Source organism: Neltuma alba, unplaced genomic scaffold (genome assembly GCF_004799145.2).
Source record: "Neltuma alba isolate B1F8T4 unplaced genomic scaffold, ASM479914v2 tig00011509_pilon, whole genome shotgun sequence".
In the NCBI taxonomy this organism is placed as follows: Eukaryota; Viridiplantae; Streptophyta; class Magnoliopsida; order Fabales; family Fabaceae; genus Neltuma; species Neltuma alba.
Genome location: NW_021636177.1, coordinates 634,939 through 648,828, shown reverse-complemented (window position 1 = coordinate 648,828; position 13,890 = coordinate 634,939). Strand labels below are relative to the sequence as shown.

The following is a 13,890-nucleotide window of genomic DNA, read 5'->3' as shown; positions in this document are numbered from 1 at the left end:
AAAATAGTCAATTTTTTATTAGAACAAAATAAGGTATTATTAAAATTGCTCTCTCCCCTCCCCTCCAATCAATCTAAACAGGAGATCATTAAAATCCCTCCCCTCCCTTCCTCCTCCCTCCCCTTCCCTTTGTAGCTACCCTCTCATTTCTTTCCCTCCCATTTCTTTGATTAAAATCTCTCCCCTCCCCTTCCCTCTATCGAGCCAAATATAGCGTTAGTGGAGTTAGAAAGGGACTAATCTGATGTTTTCTTTTTTGAGTTTTGTGGGGTCTTCAAGCTTTGGATCACAGATCACGACCAACACTACTCAAATGTTCTCAAGGAATATGCAGAAGCTTCTCAATCTTACCTACCACTCACTCCACTCCATAATGGCGGATTCGTGTTCATCTGCTTTGGGGCAGTGTAATGATTTCCTCAATTCATCCTAGGATTTTTAAACTTGATCTAACCCCAAAAATGCAAAGTTGAGTACAAATCATATTATTAAAAATAATAATAATAAAAGTGAGCACCTAAATTTTATTTTTTAAGTGCATACAACATCCTAATTTTATTTTGGTATTAGATATAACTAAAAAAATAATAGTAGGACATTGAACATACCAAAAAATAAGATTAAGATATTAAATATTCCTGAAAAATAAAATTAGGTATTGGATGTATCTTTACCTTAGAAAAAGTTGTTTTTTTATTTGTACTCTGCTTGAAATTCACGTAACCGTACTAAAATAAAATGTGCCTTGGCTTTTAGTATCGTATTTTTAATAAAAAAAATGTGGGTTAGCTTTAATAATTGAAAAAGTTGCTTTGGTTTTAAGGATGATCTCAGTATGATTTGAAAATGATGAAAGCGGTTTTAAAAATTATATTTATTTTCCAGACAATAAATCTTATTGATGTAAAAAATTATTTAAAATGAAAAAGTTGCAGTTGGAGATTTCATTTCCATTCTGTCTTCATGATACATCCAAGATCATTTAAACCTGCTTTATAAAAAGAGCAAGCCTCTTCAGCTATGTCCAGTTATCATTATATTTTCTTTCTTAATTATATGCTTCTTCAAACATTTGTCTTCAACTTTAAGCCATCTGATATGGGAGAACTTTCAGATTAGAGAAAAATGTGAGAGGTTTGAGGCGTGTTAGGTCAGAGACTAATAACTTTACTATCAGATAGCTAGGCTTGAAGCCTGCATTTCATTTCAAGCCTACACTCTCATTTTATTATATTTATTCATTTCAAGACAAGCTAAGCCTGAAGAAGAGACAAGAAAAACAGAAACACAACAAATACGATGACCCAGAATTTGACTATTACTCTAATTCGTACTAGGAATGGTCCAAGCGTGACTGAATCTGGACAAGACCACGAGATTCGAACTTGGTTTCGGTCTCCTAAAAATGAATTCTTTGTAAATATATTTAGACGCGTATGGAGAATTGGACAAGTAAAGATGGGCTGAGAAACAGCATTTACATTATGAGGTGTGATCCACATTTCTCTCTTTCTTTCCTAAGGTGCCAAACACATAAAGTTATTCTGACAGAATACGTACGCCATTAATGATCCAAACAATATCACTTCCTTCAAACCGTGACATGAATGAACGGTAGTATTGTTAGTATTTACATTATGTGTAAGGGTAACGTACATCAAGTCAACAAGAATGCCTTGGGACATGAAATTTGCACTCACTGATATATCCTCTCTACTTGCAACATTACACATCATGGGCTTTGTAAAATTTTGTATGATCTTTTGGGGAGGAATGGAAAAAATTAACAAGAACGACAAGCCAGTGAGGTGAAGAAGAAACTAATCATAGAAACTATGCCTCTGAGGAATTACACAGGTGTCGTCGTATTCTAGTCTTGGGAAGGCATAGGAATAGCCCTTCCTGAACCTGTTCATCACGTTGTTTCTGCTTCTTGCTTCCACATCTACAGCAAATACCGCACACACAGGCCTGTGATCAGAAAATCTGGATTCCCCTCTTATGTAAGATAGTTGTTCAATCCCCTTCCCACGCCATAGTATCCTATCACACCTGATCCACCATCATGATCATATTTAACATTAACAACCCTTGCGTCAATATGTATCAGTAAGAGACTGAGCAGAATGATCATAGTACCAGGCGGGTGTTCGTCTTTTTTTCTTAGACTTTACAGTTTCTCCAGCGTATGAGTCTGAATTCTGTGAATACTTGTAAGTGGGAGCAAACATGATCCGTCCCTCGTCGAATCCATTAAACACTCTTCCTGCGTCTCTCTCCGTGTTCAGCTGTTTACATATATCATCAGTTTATTTATGCATTAATTAATAGTTTTGGATGGATATAGACAGACCTGATCTTTCTCTAACAAAGCGTCCCAGTCATTATCTTCCAGCAAGAATCTTGTTTCATCGTAACTCAAAGAGATCCGATAGTTCAAATCTCCTAGCCATATTATTCGACTGCGAGAAGTAGCTGTAATGATTAATAGGGAAGATGAAGAGCAGACGTACAATTAGGGAGGGACAGAATAATGGGAGGCCCATAACTCACTCGTGGTCAACTATCTTTTCCGGCGCTCGACGACAAGGATTCTTACCAATCCTAGGGAACTGTGTGCTTTTGAGGATCTCGGCCACGTCGGCATTCCTCCTCAGCTCGTCACCCTCTTTCTCCCCGGAAGCCAAATGACTACAAACGAAACAAAAAGTTGTTTGATGCAATGACATGCTAACTGATATACAACCCTGCAAAAGTAACCTGCGATTAGCTCCAAAATGATCAGTCCCAAATGATAATTAATGTGTCATACCTTGTTTCCGAGGCAACCCATGATTCCTCTGCCCACTGAATCTACTCTGAGATGGGCGATGTGAGGGACCAAGTCCTTTCTAGTCCATATGGAAAGAAAGATCCCAACCATCTGTTTACTTGATATGAGGCAGTATTTTGTTTCTTTTGGAGGCGGTGGTATTTCTGCAATTGAGAGGAATTGATCCATGGAAGGATCACGATACATTGGAGGTTCTACTTTACTCAACAGGTCATTACGCTTTCTTAGTCTTCGTCTTTCTCTGGAAGGTGAATCCAAAGAACAGTTGCAAGTCTTGAGCAGGCTGCTATCTGCTCTGTAGTTTCTGCTCAGTTCTTTCAGGGAAGACTTCTGAAAGAAATTCAGACTGCCTGGGGGCTTTGCGTCCTTCGAGTTGTTCTGTGTTGAGGTTTTGGAAGCATTTCCAGAATCAGAAGAACTGTCCGAGAAGACATTTTTGGGTTTATTTAGTGATTGATTTATCAGACTCAGCCACTTCGCTGCTGGTTCATTATCTTCAATTACCAACACATTGCCTGCGCTCAGAGGAACAATTTCCTGAAACCTGTATGTATGCACAAGTACGTCGGCCAACATTGCACTTTATAGTTCAATCACAAAATACACCACATTGTGAATCAACTACTAGTAAATCATAATCAAGTGCAATCTATGGAAGATACATACCCCAAGACATATATATCTGCAGAGCCCTCCACCAGTAAGAAATCTTCAAGATTGAGGCCTTGATTTGGTGTCTTTCCCCCCACATTCCAAGTAGCAACAAAGATCCTGTAATTTCCATATTTTGAAAATTCGTTCAAAACAAGAAAAATGATATGACGGCTTCATTTTTTTTCCTTACCTGAAAGACTGAATTTCAGTAACAGGAGCCATAGGCTGCTCGAAGTTGGACAGATTTAGGCCTTCGATTGCAGGGCTCGTCTCCCCTTTGGACATGAAATGAGAAATTAGTTAACATGATGCTTTTGTTTTTCTTAAAGTGATCTCCTAAAAATGTCAATAATTGATATGAATGTCATCCACTTGATGAAAGGGATTAAAGGTCAATATCAATTATGAAACGAAACAGCCTTATTTTCCCCACTCTGTGTTCTTGCCTTCTGTTTAGTTATATGTAGAGCATTGTAAAAGTCACTGTTGTTAGGTAAGCTACCATAATAATGCAGGAAGACATAAGGGAGATTTCATCTTGCTTGATAGGTACTTGGCTCTGGTAGTGTACCAGACCGGTTGGATCCTGAATCTAGGGTTGACCCACCCTTTATTTAACCTAAACCCCCTGGAATCTGATTTAATTACATTATAATCATGAACAGGAATCGTTTTATAATAATAAAATTTCAATAAATAATTGAAGTTTTGGATTATGTAGAAAGTGCGACATGAATAGTCAAAAGCCATATACCTGAGAAACTCTTTCTCATAACAGGGGACGCAGGGGACACATTTGCGAAAGCTTTTCTCTTCGAATCAACCACCTTCTCTAAATCTTTGTAAATAAACAAAAGGAGTTATTGAAAGGAAAACCAGAAAACGAAATCGGAAAACCAGAAGAAAGGGAGGTGTAATACCGGGAAATTGAGCGATTCTATCTACATCTGGTTTGAGCTCGTCGTCATCGGAGCCTCTCCCGCTTCGCTTTGATCCGAATATCTTAGGAAGAATAGACTTGATCCCAAGAAAACAGGACGATCAGAAATCACACAGAGATTATCGTCGGAGAGGAAACAACGAGAAAGAAGAACCTCACCTTCTTCTTGCGGTCATTCTTGACAGAATTATCAAGGGAGGAGTCAGCCGGGTGTGGGGGGCTGAGGGCGGCGGAATTAGCCTTCGTCATTTCAGAACTGGCATTGGAGATGGGACGTCCTGATGGAAACGAAGACATTCATTCATGTTTTCTGGGATTCAAGGATCCGATACGAGAATTGACATCGGCGTTGAAGGCCGTCTTGGTGGTTCATTTGGGTAAAAATTGCTTGAATTAAAATGAGTTTGCCAAGAATGAAAGGTTTTTCTGGTTGATTGGGATGTGTTTGAAAGAATGAGATTTTGGCGCCTGAGCTTTCGGAACACTTCAGGACGACAGCGAACCGAGGAGAGTCAGACCGTTGAGTACCACTTTACAGTTTACACCATAACCCCTCCGATCTTTTATATGTTTCCGAGGGTTGATTTTATTGGAAAGATGATTTTTGAATTTTCAAAGGAGTCAGAAGAAGATATTGCTCCAAGACAATTACATTTAGAAAAAATTAATTTGCAGGTCCTTAAAATTTTCTTTTACTTTGAATCAGGTTCTTATACTTATTTTTCTTTTTACTGGATCCGTAACTTGCTACCATTGGGTCCCTTAGTCCTGCTGTTAAATAATCATTAACACCGTCAATGATTTGCGCTAGCAATGACGGAAACATCTCCTCCTTCCGCCATAACACCATGTCCAAGTAAGCTCTCTCCTTTTTCCGTCGCCCATGCCCCTCCAGCTTAGAGAGAGCCGCCTCGTGTATTATACTATAATGCAAAGAAATACATTCCAAGTGCTTTAAGGTCAAGTCGAAGGCCACTGAGACTGGACAGAAACGCCGGTTTAAAGGAAAGAAACGCCGCACCGGGGGATGGTGATGACGGTGTCACCATGATGCCGGGATTAATGGTTGTTGGGATGCTCCTAAAAATAAAGAATGATAATGAATTATACGAGGCAGCTAAAACCAGTCTGTAACAAAATTTCATACGGTACAAACAACATTTTAATCAGATACGAGAAATGCCTCTGTTTTTTCGTGCTAAAACAGGGGAGCCCATCCTTCACTTTTTTAGTTTTCATTTCATCATTCTCCAAGTGTATTCCTCACTCTGAACTCTTCCAAGTTTCTAGACTATCGTTTTTATTTTTTGCCTCTCATGTTGTTCTGTTGCATGATTGTCCGACAGGGGCGGAGAAGGATGGTGAAGGAAACATGACGGTGGGGATGGCTGAAGAGGATTCCGGTGACCCTGTGAGCAAGGGAAGGAAAGGTGTCATGGAGAGCAGGGGAGGAATGGTGAGTCGTTTACAGGTCGAGAGAAGTGCTGAGAATGAGCGAAGGAGAGGGTAGGGTTATGGGGGAGGGAAAGAGAAGGTGACGTTTCAGAGGTGGCCAACGGAAATTATTAACAATGTTGATGGTTATTCAACCGACTAACCCTCAGGATTAACGAATCTAACGGCTAGAAAACTAAGACCCAATAAAAAGGGGGAAAAAATATAGAGGGACAGTATTCGAAAATGAAAGTAGATTGTTGGGGGAAAAAAAATGAAAGTAGATTATAAGCACCTTCAAATTAATTTCCCCTTATATTTATATTTTAATACTACCTCCGGTCCTAATTATAAGACCCAGTTGATTTATTTGAGGAGATTAAGGAAGTAAGTTAAGTTAGTTATTTGTAATAAATAAGTGTTGTCATTCCTAAAATATCCTTGCTAATTAAGTGTATTGGCTAGAACTATCATTGTTAGAAGGATTATCTTGGGAAAAAATGCATAAATATGAGAGACAAAATGGATTGGGGTCTTATAATTAGGACCAAACAAAAAGTCAAATAGGGTCTTATATTAAGGATCGAAGGTAGTATATAATTTTAGGTTTTGACATTACAAAGCTCAGAAGGATCAAAAGGGCAACGGAGCCAGTGTGTGTGTATCTAGTTATCTACATATAATTAAAATATTAGTATAACTACGAGCTTTTTCATGTGGCCAGGGGACAAAATTAAATATAAAATTAGACGCCACAACAATTGTTATGAAGTGCCAATTTTAATTTTTTTTTTGGGAAAATGCCAGAAAAATGCACCTCCAACTCCAAAAGCCCAAAAACGTCCGCCGAATTTCAGTAATTCCGTTTTGGTACCAGCAGACCATTCTGGGATTATTTTCTTAGACAAAAAGACCAAACCGCCCTCAGTGTTATTTTAAACAAAAGGTGGGAACAGAGGCGGTTTTTCGACTCTCTCATTCTCGACCCCTGTTGCAGCCGACGGAGCGAAGAAGAGAGGAGAAGAGAGCGGAGGAGGAAGCTACTACCGGCGTCGAAGAAGAGAGAAGAGACGAAGGAAGAGCGTTTGGTGGTCACCATCGAAGAAGAGAAAGGAAAAGAACGACGGAACGGCTACATTGCGGCAATCGATCGAAGGTGAGGAAGAGAGAAAAGGAGGAATTTGCGGTGAGACAGAGGTAAGTTTGTTAACATTTCTTCCTTCTCTGTGTTTGTTCAAGTTATATATTTGATATTGCTACTACTTTTAAGATGTCGATCGAATGTGTGTGAGAGGGAGTGGGCAGTTTCTGGAGATGAAAATGACAAAGTGAATGTGCAGAAAGTGGAGGACCCACTAGATTGCTTGCATTTCACCATATGATGACTGATATACTTTCAGGAGTGTGGACCACATACACAGCCCACAGCCCCGTACCTTTTCTTTTCTTGTTAATGATTTCACTGTTTCATCACTACTTTATCTCTACCTTTTTGTTCTTTTCATTCACATTTCCCACTCCTCCAGCCCAGCCACCAAGCTATTCCTGTCAGCTTAATTAACATCGATGACACTGTTATCTCTATGGACAATAATTGTCTTTCATCTATTAGCCTAAGTTAAATGCATATTAGTATAATTGTATAGTTTGATTTAAGGTATGAATCACAGTGATGGTGTGGGGGAGTGTGTATAAAGGTGTAGAGGGCGCCAAACTTAAAATAATTATTTGAAAAAAAGGTGAATGTACCCACTGTCATGTAATATATATGTGTTGTTAATCCCTACACTGGAGTTGTAAAATTGTAACCGAAGTTGGAGAAAAGGGTTTGTGTTTTCTTGAAAATGCTGTTGTGAATAGCCATACTGAAGTTGTAAAAGTATATGTAGATGTTGTTAAGCCGTACACAAGGGTTGTAAAGTTGTAACCGAAGTTGGAAAAAGGGGTCTGTGTTTTGTTGAAAATACTGTTGTGAATAGTCATACTGAAGCTGTAAACATGTATATAGATGTTGTTAATACCTACACCGAAGTTGTAAAATAGTAACCCCGAAGTTGGAAAAAGGGGTCTGTGTTTTCTTCAAAATGCTGCTATGAATAGCCATACTGAAGTTGTAAATACTTATATAGATGTTGTTAATCCCTACACTGGAGTTGTAAAATGGTAACCGAAGTTGGAGAAAAGGGTTTGTTTTCTTGGAAATGCTGTTGTGAATAGCCATACTGAAGTTGTAAAAGTATATATAGATGTTGTTAATCCGTACACAAGGGTTGTAAAGTTGTAACCGAAGTTGGGAAAAGGGGTCTGTGTTTTGTTGAAAATACTGTTGTGAATAGTCATACTAAAGCTGTAAACATGTATATAGATGTTGTTAATACCTACACCGAAGTTGTAAACTAGTAACCCCGAAGTTGGAAAAAGGGGTCTGTGTTTTCTTCAAAATGCTGCTGTGAATAGCCATACTGAAGTTGTAAATACTTATATAGATGTTGTTAATCCCTACACTGGAGGTGTTAAGTTCTAACCGAAGTCGGAAAAAGGGGGTTTGTTTTCTTCAAAATGTTGTTGTGAATAGTCATACTTAAGTTGTAAATATGTATATAGATGTCGTTAATCCCTACACTGGAGTTGTAAAGTTGTAACCGAAGTTGGAAAAAGGGGTCTCTGTTTGCTTGAAAATACTGTTGTGAATAGCCATACTGAAGTTGTAAACATCTATATATATGTTGTTAATACCTACACCGGAGTTGTAAAATAGTAACTCCGAAGTTGGAAAAAGGGGTTGTGTTTTCTTGAAAATGCTGTTGTGAATAGCCATAATGAAGTTGTAAATACTTATATAGATGTCGTTAATCCCTACACTGGAGCTGTTAAGTTCTAACCAAAGTCGAAAAAAGGGGTCTGTGTTTGCAACAAAATGTTGTTGTGAATAGTCATACTGAAGTTGTAAATACTTATATAGATGTTGTTAATCCCTACACTGGAGGTGTTAAGTTCTAACCGAAGTCAGGAAAAGGGGTTTGTTTTCTTCAAAATGCTGTTGTGAATAGCCATACCGAAGTTATAAATAACTATATAGATGTTGTTAATCAGAAGTTCCTAATTGTTTTCTGACATGCTTGTATTAATGTGTAATGTGCAGAAAAAATGGTGTTGGAGGGAGAGACATCAACTTCAAAAGGGCCAAGGAATGGGTATGTCTTATTTAGAGAGGAATTTGCTCAAGGGAAAAATTCAAGGGTGTAGTAGATAGAACTAACAAGGCGAAAGAGGCATGGGCAAGGCTCTCTATTAAGGAGAAGAAAATATATAGTGAAAGGGCCAAACAAATGAGGCCGGAGAAGAAGAAGAGTAAGAGAGTATGGAAAATGTTCACCCGTTGCTCTGTTCGTCAATTCATGTCACTGGCGGAATTTGTTAAGAGTGATGAAAGTTTAAGACAAAGGATAGAGAACATAGGATTCTCTAAGTTGTTGGATGTGGAAATTGACAAACTCCCACGTGAGTTAATTGTAGCTTTCATTCAATCGTACGATCCAGCAACACATCAGTTCCGATTAAGGGGGAGGACAGAAGAAGTTGAGGCAAACGATGTGGGAACATTGCTTGGTGTGCATTAACAACATTATTATACTATTTTACAACTTCAGTATAGGTTTTCACAACAGCTTTCTGAAGATGGAAACAAATACCCCCTTTTACAACTTCGGTGAAGCGTTTAACAACTTAAGTATAGGTTTTTCACAACTCAAGTATACCCGTAAGCTAACGGGTCCCTTGCACACCCACATCCTCGTTGGAAACGTGTTGAAGATCGGGGAGAAATTTTACAACTCCAGTGTATGCATTAGCAACATTATTATACGATTTTACAACTTTAGTATAGGTTTTCACAACAGCTTTCTGAAGATGGAAACAAATACCCCCTTTTACAACTTCGGTGAAGCGTTTAACAACTTAAGTATAGGTTTTTCACAACTCAAGTATACCCGTAAGCTAACGGGTCCCTTGCACACCCACACCCTCGTTGGAAACGTGTTGAGGATCGGGGAGAAATTTTACAACTCCAGTGTATGCATTAACAACATTATTATACGATTTTACAACTTCAGTATAGGTTTTCACAACAGCTTTCTGAAGATGGAAACAAATACCCCCTTTTACAACTTCGGTGAAGCGTTTAACAACTTAAGTATAGGTTTTTCACAACTCAAGTATACCCGTAAGCTAACGGGTCCCTTGCACACCCACACCCTTGTTGGAAACGTGTTGAAGATCGGGGAGAATTTTTACAACTCCAGTGTATGCATTAGCAACATTATTATACGATTTTACAACTTTAGTATAGGTTTTCACAACAGCTTTCTGAAGATGGAAACAAATACCCCCTTTTACAACTTCGGTGAAGCGTTTAACAACTTAAGTATAGGTTTTACACAACTCAAGTATACCCGTAAGCTAACGGGTCTCTTGCACGCCCACACCCTCGTTGGAAATGTGTTGAAGATCGGGGAGAAATTTCACAACTCCAGTGTATGCCTTAACAACATTATTTTAAAATTTTACAACTTTAGTATCGGTATTCACAACAGCTTCCTCAAGATGGGGGAAAAAACCCTTTTCACAACTTCGGTTAACCTTTTAACAACGTCAGTATAAGGTTATCACAACGCAGGTATACCTGTTACCACCTGGTATACAGGCGTGCTTACGCCCTCTTTAGAAACGTGTTTACAGACTAAACCCACTTCAATATGCGTTCCCAACAGCATTTCCAATAATGACTAAACCCACCATATTACAACTTCAGTAAACCATATAACAACCACTAAATAATGTTTCAACAACTCGAGTAAAAGTTTAACAACTGTCATAAAACAAAATGATTAGTAATACCCATATTTTTAACTCAGTTCAAATGAAGTTCATATACGATGATCATACTTAAAAACATAAAATATAAGGCAACAATATCAAACATGAATAATAAGGGGACTCGTCTTGCAACTTCTGTCATTGTTAACAACACAGTTAAAGGAAATAACAACTTCAATATAGGTATTTTCCTATAACCAGATCCTTCCTGACAGTACTTACAATCAGTGACAGGCTAACATTAATATTTCATCCCCACTTAATGTTTTCTTGTCACTGACATCAAAATACACATTTCACTGACTATGTGTGACTTACGATGTCGACTTCCCACATGACACAACCCTTCATCCAAAAAATATGAAGAGTTGCAAAATATTTACAAGCCACAACAAAAAATAACCTTTACAAAATAAACCCACACGTGGACTACCAATTTTAACTTGGGTTTGGATTTCTGCATGTTCTTTTACTATGCCCAGGTTCATGACACTGTCCACAGTGGTAAATCTTCCTGTTTTGGAATTGGGATTCCCGCCTCCTAATTCTTGGCCTTCCCGAAGGTCTACTAGTTGTAGGTGGGTATAGCCACACTTGGTTTCCCATATTTTGCAGCATATAATCATTAGGATTAGGCCTGTCAATTGTCACTACTGGAATCATGGTGTTCCCATAAATCTTCTCTTGGGATGTTATTTTATAACAGTCCTCCACAAAATCATACACATTTGCATGAACCACCCTTATTGCAGCACAAGCGTGTGGACACGGAATCCCTGTCATTTGCCATGCAGCACAAGTGCATTCATGTGACTGAACATTGACATATAAGGCTCCACGCGAAGTATGTACACAGACCCTACCACCTCCATAAGGTTCACCATGCATATGAATCGATCTAGCCACATTTTCCATCACTTTTCCATCAATGTTTGGACCCACACCATTTCTCCAGTTCCTCATTGCCACACTTGCTGCGAACATCTTCCTTGCAACCTTCTCACGATGTTCATGAATAAGTTGGGCAACATTATGCTGCCTTTCCTTTACAATCCAAGCATTGAATGACTCAGCAATGTTCGTTGTTATGTTATCCCACCGTTTATATGCAAACTTGCTCATTGCCCACTTATGAATATCACCATGATTGTTAAGCCACTGAAGTAACTGAGGACTGAAATTTCCCATCCTTGTCATTGCCTTATCAAACTCAACGTTAACCCTTGCATATGCAATGTCATCAAGCAACTTTAATCCAACTTCCTTACTAATACCACTAGTTCTCCTCCTACCTCTGTATAATTTATTCATTTCAGAGCTGAAATTTTCCTTCACGTGTCTATAACAGTATGCATGACGGTCACCTCCAAATATTGCTCCAACAGCTCCTATTATTGCATTGTGACGATCTGACACAATAATTAATTGGATTGCACCAACTATCTGTTTTATCATGTTTAAGAACCATGCCCACTCCTCATAAGTCTCTCCTTTCACAATAGCATACGCGAATGGTAACAATTCATTGTCCGCGTCATATGCTGAGGCTGATAGCAGTGTTCCCCTATATGGTCCACTCAAATGTGTTCCATCTATGTACAGTATATGTCTTGCCCCAGACAAAAAACCCTCTATGCAACAACCATATGCTATGAAAACACGCTCAAATATATTGTTAACAGTTGCTACCCATTCAGCTACCGTCTTCTCATCGGTTTCCTTCAATCGTTGACATATCCATGGTATCAACATGTATGACTGTTCAGGCCTCCCTTGTATTTCCTCTAATGCTTTTTCCTTAGCCCTATATGCTTGCTTATATGTCAACTTCACACCATAATCCCTTGCCAAGGTCCTCCTTATTTCATTTGGACGCTTTTCAGTGTGATCCCTTACCTCCTCAATGATAATTGATGATGTCAAGGCTGCTCTTCCACCATGTGTAACTTGCATCATCTCTTGGGCATTATGCACATGTTCATTACTCAGTCGAGTTACAACGAGGAAAGGACTTCTCTTCGCAGCTACTCTTGCTATTATCCGCCAAGGACAACCTTCAACTTTGCATTTCACATGCACACATTCCTCACAATTTTTACATATTTGTACTCGAAGTTTTCTGCAATACTAAACTTATATACTGCCTTTCTGAATTCTGTGGCATTTGCAAAAGTTTGCTTCTTTCCTAACAACAATTCCTTCCACTTCACAGCATTCATCTCGGGCATTGGTGTTGGTGCAATCTCTACTGTACTTACTAGCCTCACATGACATCCCCCACCGCCTTCTCTTACACAGTCACCCCCATTTTCATCACAAACTGTTCCGTCCATATTATTCTCCCTACTTGACAAAAAACACATTTGTTGTGACAATCCCAAGTAGTTGTCAATGCTGCATGCATAATTACAACTTTTGTTAGCAAATTCACAACAACAATATAACAAATAACAACTAAAATAACCATAAAAAAACAAGTCTCACATTTGTGGATCATCCATTACTTCCGGTGTACTCTCCTTCAATGCTAGATACACATGTGCACTAGTGTCATTATACTGAAAAAGATTATCAACTTCACTATCATCAACCAAATCTACTAATGCCTTATCATCGAGGCTCACTGTATATTTCATGTCACAAATATTAACATCTATATCAAACCATTCCAATATCATTAACCTCAACTCTTCGTATCTTATCCCCTGTTTTATCGTTCTAACTCTCACACTCCCACCATTGTATCTCATTTCACCTTCAACATTATTAACAAAGTTTCCACCAAGATGAAAAATCAACGCAAGTGTCTTTGAATATGTTGACCCAATATTGCAACTCATTCTGCATTATACCCTGCAACAAACAAGGAAAATATTTCATCACAATGTCATCTCTGTAAAAAGGATATTTCATAAACCCAACACAGCTACTTTCAAAGTTAACAACTTCAATATATCGTTTCACAACTCCACTTTAACTATTAACAACACCCTTCACAACCTCATTACTATGGATATTCAGCCTACTTATATACGTGATCATCGCAGCGCTTCTTCCAATTTCCCTCAGCTACCATCTGCTATCCCCAAAAACAGATCATTATAAACACCGTCCCAGACTAAGCTAACTCTATCACTCACTACCCGACTCATAC

General features: G+C 38.6%; 2 protein-coding genes across 2 annotated transcripts; both read right to left on the bottom strand.

Moving 5' to 3' along the window:
* Nucleotides 1-1,807: 1,807 nt before the first annotated feature.
* Nucleotides 1,808-3,724, bottom strand: LOC114714485 (type I inositol polyphosphate 5-phosphatase 5-like). Its single transcript, XM_028899225.1, has 7 exons — nt 3,678-3,724; nt 3,500-3,604; nt 2,813-3,377; nt 2,554-2,747; nt 2,354-2,462; nt 2,140-2,288; nt 1,808-2,052 (listed from the first exon to the last, which is right to left on the bottom strand). Exons 1-7 carry the CDS (start codon nt 3,707-3,709, stop codon nt 1,821-1,823), a joined length of 1,386 nt encoding a protein of 461 aa, XP_028755058.1. The 5' UTR covers nt 3,710-3,724; the 3' UTR covers nt 1,808-1,820.
* Nucleotides 3,725-11,174: 7,450 nt separating this feature from the next.
* On the bottom strand, nt 11,175-12,692 carry LOC114714523 (uncharacterized). Its single transcript, XM_028899265.1, has one exon. The coding sequence runs from the start codon at nt 12,690-12,692 to the stop codon at nt 11,175-11,177; it is 1,518 nt and encodes a 505-aa protein (XP_028755098.1).
* Between the last annotated feature and the right edge of the window lie 1,198 nt (nt 12,693-13,890).

Bases quoted from the DNA above. Each gene is read 5' to 3' on its own strand.
- LOC114714485 (XM_028899225.1), bottom strand. From the start codon at position 3,709: ATGGCTCCTGTTACTGAAATTCAGTCTTTCAG. The intron at 2,748-2,812 runs GTATGACACATT...TTACTTTTGCAG, and splicing joins TGGGTTGCCTCGGAAACAAG to GGTTGTATATCAGTTAGCAT. The intron at 2,053-2,139 runs GTACTATGATCA...ATGGTGGATCAG, and splicing joins AAAAGACGAACACCCGCCTG to GTGTGATAGGATACTATGGC.
- LOC114714523 (XM_028899265.1), bottom strand. From the start codon at position 12,692: ATGATGCAAGTTACACATGGTGGAAGAGCAGCCTTGACATCATCAATT.